Source organism: Candoia aspera, chromosome 5 (assembly GCF_035149785.1).
Source record: "Candoia aspera isolate rCanAsp1 chromosome 5, rCanAsp1.hap2, whole genome shotgun sequence".
In the NCBI taxonomy this organism is placed as follows: Eukaryota; Metazoa; Chordata; class Lepidosauria; order Squamata; family Boidae; genus Candoia; species Candoia aspera.
Genome location: NC_086157.1, coordinates 114,464,377 through 114,479,131, shown reverse-complemented (window position 1 = coordinate 114,479,131; position 14,755 = coordinate 114,464,377). Strand labels below are relative to the sequence as shown.

The 14,755-nt window shown below is 46.6% G+C and overlaps 1 protein-coding gene across 1 annotated transcript; it reads left to right on the top strand.

Annotated features, from left to right (window-relative positions):
* The first annotated feature begins 4,724 nt into the window (after nucleotides 1–4,724).
* On the top strand, nucleotides 4,725–13,371 carry LOC134499320 (putative mitochondrial transporter UCP3). Its single transcript, XM_063305995.1, has 6 exons — nucleotides 4,725–4,908; nucleotides 5,483–5,693; nucleotides 6,720–6,917; nucleotides 7,018–7,119; nucleotides 11,672–11,852; nucleotides 12,940–13,371. Exons 1-6 carry the CDS (start codon nucleotides 4,783–4,785, stop codon nucleotides 13,052–13,054), a joined length of 933 nt encoding a protein of 310 aa, XP_063162065.1. The 5' UTR covers nucleotides 4,725–4,782; the 3' UTR covers nucleotides 13,055–13,371.
* The last annotated feature ends 1,384 nt before the right edge of the window (nucleotides 13,372–14,755 follow it).

Below are 14,755 nucleotides of genomic sequence, written 5' to 3'. Positions count from 1 at the left end.
AAATAAGTGATGCAAGTTCGCCTGAACTGTTTGTCCTGGAAACTTGAGAAGAGTCTGGGAATTTTCTTCTGCCGCTTGACGGCAAAACCCCGATCTGAAGGATAGACTTGCAACATGCCTACTGAGAAAAAGAGCACACACTTTTCTTCCGTGACGTCTGCATCAACAGTGGCAGAGGTCACGCATCTTCCTGGGCTTGGCTGTTGTTAACTGTAAATTGTTAAGTACAGCCTGTTCCTACATACGTCCCTAATTATGTGGAGGAGTGGGTGGCTCCCCTTCCCGAGATGCGTTCAAGCAGAGGTTAGACAGCCATCAGTCTGTAATGCTTCAGTATGGATCCCTTCACTAAGCAGGGGGCTGGACTGGATGGCCTCAAGGATCCCTTCCAGCTGGATGATTCTAGCTCCGCACAGGCCCTAGAACAGTGTTTCTCAACTCGGCACCTTTAAGATGTGTGGACGTCAACTCCCAGAATTCCCCAGCCAGCACGGGAGAGTTGAAGTCCATGCATTTTCATGTTGCCGAGGTTGAGAAACACCGGTCTGTAGCAACAATAGGCAAAAGGTAGATCTGGATGCATGGCACATTTGTGGACTTGCAGCAGATCAACCAGTTTTCTAATTCTTGGGTGCCTTGGATGGAAACAGCAAGTGATGTTTGTCTGATTAGACTGCCCAAGTTAACCTGGGATTCAGGTTAAAAACACCATGTTGCATTAGCCTAGGATCGGGAGATGATGATGATGAGCCTTTAGCAAAGTGCAGTGCAAGACAAAGGCAGCACAGATTCAGCAAGGAGGGTGCCAGATTTGCACAAAGTCCGCAACTGGAGCCTGCTGCTCTCTAGAAGAGGGTTCAAAAATTTCAGGGTTAGCCTGCTCTCTGTGGGAGATGACAGCAAGCCCGCTTCAACAGAATGACAGGCTCTATTCACACCACCTCATTTGCTTACGGAGTTCACTCATTTTCCAGATTGGCACAGTCCCTGCATCCAGAAACTTTCCATCACATGCTAAACCAAGCTAAACATCTTCCCAAAGTTAACACTGGCCGAACTTAGTATGCTGGTACATGTGCAGTAGTCCCTAGGATGTTTGCACCAAACCTGGTTAATTTGGTTGTGCGAACGCAGCCACCGCGCACCCCAGAGATGTGCAGCTTGGCAGGTTGCAGAAAGACTCATTGCAACACCCCAGTTCCAGTCCTGGTTGCTGTTTCGTGGCCACGTGTCCCCCGAGCACCAGGGATGACACACGTCAGCAAGAGTCAGTGGCGTCCACCTTGGCCCTGAAAGGTACTTGGGAACACTACAACCCAGTTCCTCTTCTCGTCACCGTTGCCTCTCTTTTCCCCGCTCACATCGTCCAAGTCCATCTCGACGTGGGTGCAGAGGGCCAAGACCTTGCCGAGGGCCAAGCTGCCTCTGTGGCCAAGATCTCTTCTGAATACACTGGCTGGTGTCAGGCCGTACTCTGGCAAGCAGATTCTGGACTGGGTCAAGTCCAGCCAGCGACCCAGGTGGGGCGATCAGCACCAGGGCAGAAGAAACCCCCCTGAATTAGGAAACTGTCTGTGTGTTGTGCGATCAAGGCGTTTTCCTTCATCTTTTCCAGTCGCACATTTCATTCAGGTCTGTTCCAATCGCAAATTTTATTTGTTTCAAATCTTTTCCAATCGCAGATCTTATTCAAAGGCGTCGGCTCTGTGCAGGGAGGCACTAGAGTAGATTCAAATCGGGGTGAGGTGGGGGGTGAAAGAGGGGGCAGTGCCTCAGGTACCCCAACTTAAATCCCACATCAGCCTAGCTGCCCTGGGCAAACCCTCTGAAATATGCTGCAGCAGAAAACTGGCACCTTTCGTCAAATGCGTCTCAAAAAAGACACTACCAGACTTCCAGAGCATGGATGCTGCAACGCAATAAACCTGGACAGCAGCTGGCTCCTCTCAAGGGACACATTCAGAAGCCGTTTTTCAGGGGCCCTGACGGGGCATAAATTTATCCTCCACAGAGCATATACGGGGCGGGGGGGGGGGATCCATGGGAACAGAGATACCTCCCGAGTGACGTATCCCACCACTATTTTGGCTGCACAGACTGAGCCGACGGGGGTCACTTCTGTCCTCGCACCGGCTGACCCGCCGTGCGATCTGTGTTTTCAGCGGTCGGCATCCTGTGGAAATGCCAGCCTGGCTGAGCTTATAAAAGAGGCTCTGGACACGAGGGGAGTCCCGACGTGCGTTTGAGCGGGGAGAAAGGGCTGCTACCCGCTTGGCCGGCCGGATCGTGGATTTGTGAAGCGTTCATTTGCAAATACCTCGATTTTGCAGGCAGCTTCTCCAAGCCGTGGGGGCGGATAGCAGCCTTTGGAATTTGGAGAAACGATTATTCGAGGCCAGGTAAAAATTCTCTTTTTACTGCTCTCAAGGCAGAGGGCGGGACGTACTGTATAATGCAGGTCCATTTTTTATGACCCTCCCAATTCTTCTCTCTCTCTCCTCGAGTGCAACTTTCAAGTCCTGATGGTCATGGAGTTAAGTTTAGCCGCTGTTTCAAGCCTATGCTGTTCGATGCTTCCCATCTCTTCCCATGGCCAAGGATTATGGGTGTTGGACCTCGACGTCCATAATCCTTAGCATTGTCAGTGGGCTGGGCTGGTTAAGGTTGGCTGTGGAAATCCAACACAGCTGGAGAAATCTAGATTATCTAGTCCTTTATTTCTAAGGAAATTCCTTCCATACGAGATCAAATTCAATCATTTCTTGCACGTGGCATTTCTTTGCACACCTTTCTGGAGTTAAGCTTTATTGGATTTGGAGAGAATATCTTCGGAATCAACGTGCACCGTAAGTCTTGGAAATGGCACAGGGATCTTTTCAATAAGACATCTGGAACACAGCCCTGCATCGTTCAACTGAGAATCTCGCTGGACCTAGTCATCCCAGATCAGATTGTTAAAAAATCTAGCAGACACATTTGCACAACAGGCTACATAGGGTACATCAATCTTGTTTTATGCTCAAGCATCTTGTGTTAACCTGGGCATTTTGGCTGGTGTATGGTTTAACATGCTGCGTGAACCCTGAAAACGGGTGGTTTTGTTTATATTTGTGCTTTTTGATTGTTGTAATGGTTTTGTTTCAATTGTGTGTGCCACCCAGAGTCACCTTTGTGAGATGGGCAGCAATTTAAATTTGGTAAATCAGTCAATAAACCGAGGACGCTTATTGTGTGAATGCAGCGCCTGAGTTTCTTAGGTCTTGCTCTCAAGGAAATGAACACAATTGACAGCTGCAATTCTAGACTGTCTGGCCTGAAATGGCCCATTGAACTGCATGGATCTTTTCCTGGAAGTGGAGAATTTTAGGATGTTTATTGATTGATTGATTTAAATTTATTGGCCACTCAACTCCAGCAAACTCTGTGCATCTGATTGCTACCTGCTGTGTCCCCGAAGCCTCAGAAATAAGAAACCCTGTTTACAAGATTATATAAGGTGGGAGTTTCATGGCACTGCACAAGCTTAACAACTTTTTCCTTTACGGTTTTCTTTCAAGGGCAAATCTAGTTTTCAGAAAATTGCCTATAGGAAGAATCCATCCTCAGAGTTAGGATTAGAGATAATAGCAATATCTGGAGGAATGTTTCCTTCATAAGCAGCCCTGGCTATTAATTTCTTAAAATTGTATTCTGGTATTCCACTTTCTTTGTTCCCACTCTCTAAATGGGAAAGAGAATCATCTGGAGTGATGGATGAGGGCAGCGTCCCCTTGTTTGGCATCCCTCCAATGTGCTGGATGGTAACGCCTACCATCTCCCCCTGGCACAGCTCAACGGTGGGAGTTGTAATGAAGCATGTTGGAAGGATGGCAGGCTGGGGAGGGATGGAGACAGGAACAAGGCACTGATGCCCCACCATGGCTGATGGATGTAGGCTGGTAGTGTGACTGCATGACTGCATTTTGCCTTCCCTCCCTCTTATACCAAAGAGAATCAAGGCAAGGCGATCTTGAATTTCTTTCTCACGCTTTCCCGTCTTCCTGGGGCTAAGCTCATGTTTTACTAACGCTCGCTGCATATTTTCCATGAGGTCATCACTGTGCTCCTCAACAACAACATTGGACGGATCCACAGTGTCACCCAACAGGCAGCTGCTGTGTATCTTCAGATCAGTTCTGCCAACACAGATAAACTGTTTCAATTAGATTTTGGTCCAGCGTAAATGATAGCAACTGTAGTACAGGTACTCCTCACTTAACAACCACAGTAGGGACTAGAAAATTGATTGTTAAGTGGTTTGGTTGTTAAGTGAGTCTGCATGTGACCAGACCCAATTTTACAACCATTTTTACAATGACCATTAAGTGAATCACGGGTTGTTAAGCGAATCCAGCTTCCTCAATGGACCGTTTTTGCCGGAAACCGGCAAAGAAGGTCACAAATCGTGGTCACATGACCACAGGATGCTGCAACTGGTTATAAATTTGAGCCGGCTGCCAAGTGCCCAAATTGCAATCATGTGACCGCGGGGGTGGTGCAACCGTTTCTGACAGTCATAAGTGTGAGTACAGGTCATAAAGCGCTTTTTCTGAGGCCGTTGTAACTTTGAGCTGTCGTTAAATGAATGGCATTAAGCGAGGACTACCTATAATTACTATGGTAGTTGTGATAAGCTTTATTTTTTTCTCCTAGGCTCATTTGTTCCCTAAAGGGCGGAGCTCTTTCTCACATCCAAAGAAGCGCCCATTCCTGGAGGGGAGACGCTGTAGTTGGTGAGACAGAATGGTTGGTCTGAAGCCCACGGACATCCCGCCGTCAGTCCCCATCAAATTTCTCAGTGCTGGGACAGCAGCGTGCATTGCCGATCTTTGCACGTTTCCCTTGGACACCGCAAAAGTCCGGCTCCAGGTGGGTCCTGTTTAGAATGGTGTCCCTGCCGAGTGGGAGGAAGAGGCGGCGGCATCAAGGAAGGGCAACAAATTGTAGAATCATACAAAAGAAGGATCGGAAGGGAATCTGGAGGGCATCTAGACCAACCCCCTGCCCAAGGAAGGGATCCACTCTTGTGACAGCTGGTGGATGCTTCTGGCGGATAGTCAGGAGACTTTAGATTCCAGTTGTGTGTCAGGTGGCACTGTGCATTGTACGAAATGTGTTTTGTTCTGCCTTTTTTTTCTTTTTGGCTTAGCATGTTGTGTATACCCAGCTACTGTGATGTCTCAGCCATCTTTTATGGCTTAATGCAGTGTTTCTCAACCTTGGCCACTTGAAGATGGGTGGACTTCTACTCCCAGAATTCCCCGGCCAGCCATGCTGGCCGGGGAATTCTGGGAGTAGAAGTCCACCCATCTTCAAGTGGCCAAGGTTGAGAAACACTGGCTTAACATGTTGCATGAGTCCAAGCATTGTGGCTTATTGAACAAACCATGGTTTAGCCCAATGCCAGGACGATCATGCCCCACAATCTCTGTTTCTCATGAAGATTCAAGGGGAATCGAGGGCTTCGAAAGCAGCCAGGCTGGTGAAGTACAGGGGGGTCTTTGGCACCATCACCACCATGGTGAAGATGGAAGGACCGAAGAGCCTCTACAGCGGCCTGGTGGCCGGTCTCCAGCGCCAGATGAGCTTCGCCTCGGTCCGTATCGGGCTCTACGACTCGGTGAAGCAGTTCTACACGCCCAACGGGTCCGAGTGTAAGTTTCGAGCTTCCAAAGCCTGCTCAGATCCTTGTTTTCCCCACCTGATTTCAGCCTGTTTGGAGATTGGTTTGCAAATAAACCAGAAATATCTGCCTGGAGCCTGGTGTGTATCTTCAAGGGTGGGTTGCCTGAAGCAAACTTACTGTTTGGGAAAGCTTGTCTAGAAACGGGACAGAGGAATTTTTTCCTCCGTTGCTGGTTCAATTCTGCATTACTTCTTTTTGTCAGTCCTGAGTCTCCCTATATTTAACTTCCTCAGATGATCTTGATGTTTAACAGTGCATGCAAGAGGGGGGGGAAATCCTCTGTCCACATTTTCCCTACCATGCTTTCCTTCATCTAATGCTTTCCCATCTTTCATTCTACATTAAAAAGACTTGGAGACTTAGAAGAGTTGCTTGAGCCCCCGGTTAATTTTGGTTGCCTTTTTGCAATATTATTTTGAGACTGGATGACAAGAATTGAAAACACATGCAGTCTCACCACTGATTTCTGTAACAGCATCAGTATATTGGGACTTCTTTTGTTTTCAATTAACTTCTTAATTATTCCTCTTCCTCCTCCTCCTCCTCCTCTTCTTCTCTTTTCTTCTTTCTCCTTCTTCTCTTCCTTCTCCTCCTCCTCCCCCTTTCTCAAAAATTGGGCCAAACTTTCTACTGAGCTTAAACCACCACCACACTGAGAGATCCCTTCCCTGATCTGACACTGCAACCCTCAGCCCTTCAAGGTAGGCCAAGCCAGGAAACAGACTCCACCAAAAATGCTTGAGCTCTGTTTTATTGCTATAGGCTCTAATAACAGAATCCTGGAAGCCCGAGTGTGTTTCCCCTTCCCTCCCTCTTATACCAAAGAGAGTCAAGGCAGGGCATCTTGAGTTTCTTTCTCACACATTCCTGTTTTCCTGGGGCTAAGCTCACGTTTGGCTAACGGCTTCTGCATCTCTTCTCCGAAGTCTACAGCAGCTGAGGCTCCCTTGGGCTAGTCCACATGTCCCTGTTCTCTCATTCTCTCTCTCCACAGATACCAGCATCTTCACGCGCCTGCTTGCTGGTTGTACCACTGGCGCCATGGCAGTGACCTGTGCCCAACCTACTGACGTGGTGAAAGTCCGCTTCCAAGCTCACATCAGGCTGGTGGGGGGTCCCAAGAAATACAATGGGACGGTGGACGCCTATCGAACCATCGCCCGGGAGGAAGGCGTCCGAGGCCTCTGGAAAGGTACGTGTCCACATCTGTTATTCTCCCAAAGCTTCTGAGAAGATTTTGGAATCCAAAATCTTCATTCTCCACATCAACCATTTGCTTCCATCGCTGGCAGGGACATTCCCCAACATCACTCGCAATGCCATTGTGAACTGTGGGGAGATGGTGACCTATGACCTCATCAAGGACACCCTGCTGAAATATCACCTGATGACAGGTAAGACCCTCTTTGTCCCACCTGCCAGAAAGAAGGGTTTTGGAGATTCTCCATTAATGTATATTACTGGATCCCTGGGAAAATCTTTAAAAGTTAAAGATGTTAATGTAACGTTGAATTACTGTGTATACCAAGCTTTGGAATCTGATTGCTTATCAGGAATTCTGGCTGTATCAGCCGGGGGGGTGGCAAAAAGGATTATATTTAGAAATTGGAAAAGTGATATCATTCCAGATGTCAAGGAACTGTTGTCAGAAATGTGTGATCTCTCTGTTTTGGAAAATGCAATATTTTCTACCAATCAAAGGACACAGCAATATGCGTTACTATGGCAGAGATTCTGTGATATCTTGCAATATCTTGCACAGTTCGTATTATAGGAGTGAATTCATTAGTAAACCAGTCACTATTGACAAGTATAAGAGCCAGTGTGGTGCCGTGGTGAAGGCACCAGGCTAGAAACCGGGAGACCGTGAGTTCTAGTCCTGCCTTGGGCATGAAGCCAGCTGGGTGACCTTGGGCCAGCCACTCTCTCTCAGCCCTAGGAAGCAGGCAATGGCAAACCACTTCTGAAGAAGCTTGCCAAGGAAACTACAGGGACTTGCCCAGGCAGTCTCCGAGAATCAGACATGATTGAATGGATTAAAAAAAATTGATAAATTTAAAATATAAGACAATTTTTTTTAAAAAAATCTTTTAGTTTGTATCTGTAGTCTTTTTAAGTGTCTTTTTTTAAAAGTAAAGATCGTTTTGCTACAAAAAATAAAGATATATTAAAAAAAAAAAGGAAGAAGGTTTGAACACCCTTGGAAGAGGCTGTCTTTCAGTTTGATCTAGCTCAGCTCTCCGGTGTGCTGCAGAGAGCTATATAGTGCCATGACGCTGTGGCCCAGGGCAGGACCAGCTGTCTGTAATGACTGCCTATTCAGATCAAGAACCAGACTCACAGTCCATGGAAATCTGATTTAATGATGCATAGTATCCAGGTTCAGAGGCAAAGCTGAGAATACCAAAAGCGCGGGATTTCTCCCAATTAAACCACAAGCAATCCCAGGCCCCTCCCCCCAGTGCAACTCCATTCCTCTGCAGGTGTTCAAACGGTTGCTGGCAACCTCCGGGTAGCGACCTGGGCCAGGCAAGAGAGCCCAAACACGCATTCCTTTGCACTCGCATCATCCATATCCCTGCCTGGTACAAACTAGCAGCAGCCCGCTCCTGCCCAGCAACACAAGTCAGTACCAACGTGGCATGGAGACTTGTTATGATCTTTCAGGAACATTGGAACAGGAACCATGACCCTGTCAGTCCTGAGAGAGTGGTCAAGACAGGCCTACCTTCTCCATCTTAGTAGGCATCCCCAGGGGTCTCCAAGGGGTCAAGAAAGTCAAGATGGCGGTTGTGACCACATGATCAAAGCTCTGAGCCCCTCCCCCCATATCCTCCCCCAAACCCAGAATGATTTAATCTCTGCACCGTCTCATCCATGCTGTAAGGAACCCCATGTGGCAGATTGCTGGAAAGCCTTTGGCCCGAGAGATCAGAAAAATGTATTTACAGAGGGCATAAAACATGTTGTTGTTTATTCGTTTAGTTGCTTCCGACTCTTCGTGACTTCATGGACCAGCCCACGCCAGAGCTTCCTGTCGGTCGTCAACACCCCCAGCTCCCCCAGGGACGAGTCCGTCACCTCTAGAATATCATCCATCCATCTTGCCCTTGGTCGGCCCCTCTTCCTTTTGCCCTCCACTCTCCCTAGCATCAGCATCTTCTCCAGGGTGTCCTGTCTTCTCATTACGTGGCCAGAGTATTTCAGTTTTGCCTTTAATATCATTCCCTCCAGTGAGCAGTCTGGCTTTATTTCCTGGAGGATGGACTGGTTGGATCTTCTTGCAGTCCAAGGCACTCTCAGAATTTTCCTCCAACACCACAGTTCAAAAGCATCGATCTTCCTTCTCTCAGCCTTCCTTATGGTCCAGCTCTCGCAGCCATATGTTACTACAGGGAACACCATTGCTTTAACTATGCGGGCCTTTGTTGTCAGTGTGATGTCTCTGCTCTTAACTATTTTATCGAGATTTGTCATTGCTCTTCTCCCAAGGATTAAGCGTCTTCTGATTTCCTGACTGCAGTCAGCATCTGCAGTAATCTTTGCACCTAGGAATACAAAGTCTTTCACTGCTTCTACATTTTCTCCCTCTATTTGCCAGTTATCCATCAAGCTGGTTGCCATAATCTTGCTTTTTTTGAGGTTTAGCTGCAAACCAGCTTTTGCACTTTCTTCTTTCACCTTCATCATAAGGCTCCTCAGTTCCTCTTCACTTTCAGCCATCAAAGTGGTATCATCTGCATATCTGAGATTGTTAATGTTTCTTCCAGCGATTTTAACCCCAGCCTTGGATTCCTCAAGCCCAGCTTGTCGCATGATGTGTTCTGCATACAAGTTGAATAGGTAGGGTGAGAGTATACAGCCCTGCCGTACTCCTTTCCCAATCTTAAACCAGTTCATTGTTCCGTGGTCTGTTCTTACTGTTGCTACTTGGTTGTTATACAGATTCTTCAGGAGGCATACAAGATGACTTGGTATCCCCATACCACTAAGAACTTGCCACAATTTGTTATGGTCCACACAGTCAAAGGCTTTAGAATAGTCAATAAAACAGAAATAGATGTTTTTCTGAAACTCCCTGGCGTTTTCCATTATCCAGCGGATATTGGCAATTTGGTCTCTAGTTCCTCTGCCTTTCCTAAACCCAGCTTGTACGTCTGGCAATTCTCGCTCCATGAACTGCTGAAGTCTACCTTGCAGGATCTTGAGCATTACCTTACTGGCATGTGAAATGAGTGCCACTGTTCGATAGTTTGAACATTCTCTTCTGCTTCTGTTAGGTCCTTGCCATCTTTGTTTTTGATCATACCCATTTTGGCCTGGAATTTACCTCTGATGTTTCTAATTTTCTGGAAGAGGTCTCTTGTCCTGCATAAAACATAAGCAGGTTCATATCCAGAAATCCTGGATAGGCTCAAAAGCTTCTTACATAAACATATTTACAAGCTCATGCATTCACACGCACTGTGAGCAGAAATGAGCTGGGAGAACAAGCTGCTGCTGCTGCTGGGCTAAACAGAAAGCTAAAAAACTTCCTGGTGGCAAGCTTCCCCTTAGGCAATGAGCAGCTTTATCTTATTTGGTCATTCTTTTCACACCCCAACCTGAGGATACTTAAGTTTGACCTGTTCACCCTGCCAGAGTGATTTGTTACCATAGTAACTTAGTGGCTTGCTCCTTGCAAAACAACCAAATGCCAACACCCCATATATTCCCCCATGTTGCATTTTTTCCTTACAATATCTCTGATAAGGAGGAACGAGAGACGGAAAACAAATTGCGTGAATAGTTAGGGAAAATTATGGGTAAAGATTAATTTGAATCCCACGGCTATAGACTATAAAGTAGACTGGAAGGAAGAATAAAAAAATCAGAAGTAGTCAATTGCAAACCACTTTCACTGCGAAAAAACCTCCCTGGTGTTTTAATAACAACAACAAAAACAGCAACAATAATAAAAATAATTTAAATGTATATGAAATTCCTGGAAGTTATTCCCAACTTGAAAGAGGTTTTCCTTTAGCTTCTAGGCCAGTGTTTCTAAACTTTAAGACATGTGGATTTCAACTCCCAGAATTCCCCAGCCAGCATGTGTGGATTTCAACTCCCAGAATTCCCCAGCCAGCATGTGTGGACTTCAACGCCCAGAATTCCCTAGCTAGCATGCTGGCTGGGGAATTCTGGGAGTTGTAGTCCACATGTCTTAAATTGTCTACATTGAAAAACAGTTCTAGACTGATCTCACAAAGTACTGATCTGGGCCATGCTTGGACGGAACAGCATCAGAAAATCCTTGGTTAGACAGGGAAGTAAATTTTTAAAATCCCAGATCTTCTGTACTGTTGCTGAGAACATTACCTGGATATGCTCAGGTGGTCACCAAGAGCCACGTTCAACTCAGGGGAGGCTCTACCTTTGATCTGTACCATCTTTGTAGTCTGCCCCACTTTCCCCAAAAGGTGCCTTTCAAATGTGTTTGATAATCTGTTTGTTTTAAGAGACGCATCACCTTCCTGGCTTCAGCTCGCTCAAGAAATCTAAAATCAATCAGAAACCATTACAACCCTATTTTAAAAAGCACGCTAACATTGCTGGTGGCGTTGGCACTTCTGTGTTGGGCCCATTCCGCCCCGTGCGCTGGCTGGGGATGATGGTAACTGGAAGACGACCTATTGTGTTGCAGAATCCACTTGGTTTGGGGACAGCCGCCCTCCACCCACTCTGGGTCTCAAGCAGAGTTCAGCCAGTTCTTGTCTGGCCCTTGAACCTTTGGAAATCTTTGGGGGTTTAGTTTGTTTACATATTAAATGGTTTCGACCGATAAACCAACGAAGCTTTAAAAAAGGGAAATGCTTATGGAAGGAGTGTTGGAAAAGAGGAAGCATCTTCTCCCCAGCTCCTGATGCCCCTGACCCTAAGGGTCTTCTACCCGCTTTGCCTCCCCAGACAATTTCCCCTGCCACTTCCTTGCTGCCTTCGGAGCCGGTTTCTGCGCTACCGTGGTGGCGTCGCCCGTGGACGTGGTCAAAACGCGGTACATGAACTCCTGTGCTGGGCAGTACAAGAACGCCTTGAATTGCATGCTGACCATGGTGGTGAAGGAGGGACCAAACGCTTTCTACAAAGGGTAGGTGAATTGCTCTCCCTTCCGAGTGGAGGCGCTCCTGGTCATCCCCACCCATCGCCATGGTCCCCCAGAGGTCCTCCTCTGAGGACAGACGGAGTGAAGCCTTGAAGGCCACCTGGACTCCTTGCCTGGGGTCAAATATTGCCCATTGGGTGGGCAATATGTGTACAGATAGTCCTCGACTTACAATCACAGTTGGGACAGAACTGGCAATGCTAAGCGAGGTGGTTGTTAAGTGAGTCATGCCTGATTTTACGACCTTTTTGCCGCAGTCATTAAGCGAATCCCACTTCCCCCATTGACTTTGCTTGTTGGGAGCTGGCTGGGAAGGTCGCAAATGGTGATCACATGACCCTGGGATGCTGCAACCATTGTAAATACATGCCAGTTGCCAAGAGCCTGAATTTTGATCACGACTGCAGGGATGCTGCAATGGTCGTAAGTGTGAGGACCGGTTGCAAGTTACTTTTTCCAGCACCGTCTTAACTTCAAACAGTCACTAAACAAATGGCTGTAAGTCAAGGACTACCTGTAGTGGGCAGAGTAGGGTTTTCTGCTGCTCTTCCCTTTGTGGGGAGGGTGTTCAGGGGTGGGGAACAGGGTATGGTCAAAAAGTCGTGATGGGGGCCACAATGGTGCAATCAAAGCTCCATCCATTTGCGGGGGCATCGTTGTGGCCTCCATCTTGACTCTTTTGACCACATCCTGTGGACACCCCTGGTGGGGGTCTTGGTTGGCAATTTCAGGCCGACAGCTTTTGATGGCTTGGGGCCTCATGGGAAAATTGGACCCATTTTCAGTCATTGTAGTTAAAGGGGTCTTTGGGTAAACAGGCATGTCTCAAGGCCACCTGTGGCTCAGGTTGCCCACTTTTGAGAAAGGGTGTTGAAAAAGTCAAAATGGCAGCCATGACCTCATGATGAGGGGCCCACCACATCAATGCAGGTAAAGAAGGAGATGGTGCTTCAGACACATCACTGCGGCCACCATCTTGACTTTCTTGACCCCCCAGCTCTCGCAGATGCTTCTGCACTCTCCGCTGTAGGGGAACCAGTGATCAAATTCCTTTCCTTTTCTTATTCTTCAGCTTCATGCCTTCGTTCTTGCGGCTGGGATCCTGGAACATCGTGATGTTTGTGTCTTACGAACAGCTGAAGAGGATGATGGTTCTGGCCCAGGGGTCTTGGGAAGCCCCCTTCTGAAGCTCAGCGTCCTCTCCGGGAGGCGGCGGAGGCAGATCCCGCCCAGGATCATTCTGAGGCAAACAGAGAGGCGAGAAATGCAAGGCGGGACTTTACCGAGGGACTTTCTGCAAACGGATCTTGCCATGGTGGCGAGGGTACCTATCAATTATATTAATTGCTACAAATGGGTTGCAGTGTCCAGGAATGCACAAGACTTAAGGCACTGAAGGACGACTATGTCATATAAACAAGCCACAAGGGAGTCAACCGGACATTGATCACACATCCTGGCTCAGTAGAGCCATCCAGATGTGCATCAGGTATCACACGGTCTCTGTGAAAGGATTCTGAGAGGTAAGGATCATCAAATGCTGACGATGCCACACTATCCTAGAATGATCCATATTTCTGAACCATTTAAGAGCAGTGTTTTTCAAAGTTGGCTGGCTGGGGAATTCTGGGAGTTGAAGTCCACGCATCTTCAGGTGGCCAACTTTAAAAAACACTGTGTTAAAGTCACAATTTGAAGAGATTGGTAAATGAGGTAGCGCTGCAAGCCAAACAAAGTGCAGTGAAAAAGCCAACAGGAAAACGGATGTAAAACTTTCAGCCGCATGTTATCAAGCAAACTAGGAGAACTAAGTCAGACTGCCATCGATCAGCCCACCCAGTTCCCAGCCAGTGATGGAATGGTGATTCCCAAGATAAGGGGTTCTATATAAACCGTAAATACTTCCAATTAATATCTCCGTTCATCTCCATGGCATATGAATAGGCATTTGGGCACTAGAATGAAGTGCAAAACTTTTCAGAATGGGTGTGTGTTTGTGTGTGTGGAGTATTTGAGGATAAAACTTTGTAGAAAAATGCCAAGGGTAGCATTGTTCAAGAAGTTCGGAAACTGAACAATTCCTTCAAGGGGGCAAAAAATGTTCCAAGTTTTGATTCCCCAAATTGAAAAATGGTGTTTTCTTTTTCTTTCTCATAGCATAAAATAGAAGCAACAGTTTAGCAAACTTTTTTCCCAGCCTGCCTCTACCATATTTTTTTTTAAATAAAAATAATTCTCTTACTCAACTTTTCCCTAGGAAGGGTGGTAGGAAGCACTTAGCCGAGCCTATTGCTCTTCCTACTCTGATAACGTAACATTAAGGTGAAAAACAAGGGAATAAGGGCTGCTTTGGAATTTCTGTAATTTCCTAGCGCCACAAAGCTTGAAACCTTTCAAGTTTTGCTCATCAGAATGTCCCAAGTATTAACTGGCTGACTGATTACCTTGCTCCACGTTCAGAACATTTAAAAAAAAATGTTACGCAGAACTCTAGACTGCTGTGGCTAAACCATCTTCCTTTCTGCTTTTTTTCTAGAAAAGGAACCCGTGAAAATATGAGCCTGTTTTCTGAAATCCTGCTAGGAAATCAACTCTGCTGTAAAAATAAATTATATGGGGAAGCAAGTGTTCGCTCCCCACAAAAGATTTATAGTATAAAATCAAAGCCCTTTGCCATGTCTCCAATATTTTATTTTTTCCCCTTTTCTCCCAATAAACTTTTTAAAAAATATTTTGCAGAATGTCTCTTACATCAGTATCATTTAATTCAGTGGCTGTCCCAGAACATGTTTTTTGTTTTTGTTTTTAACAGAAGCCAGAATCCATACAAAAATGGGGTGGATTAAGGTAACATTTTTTCTTCAAATATGCAAACTCACATCTCAAAA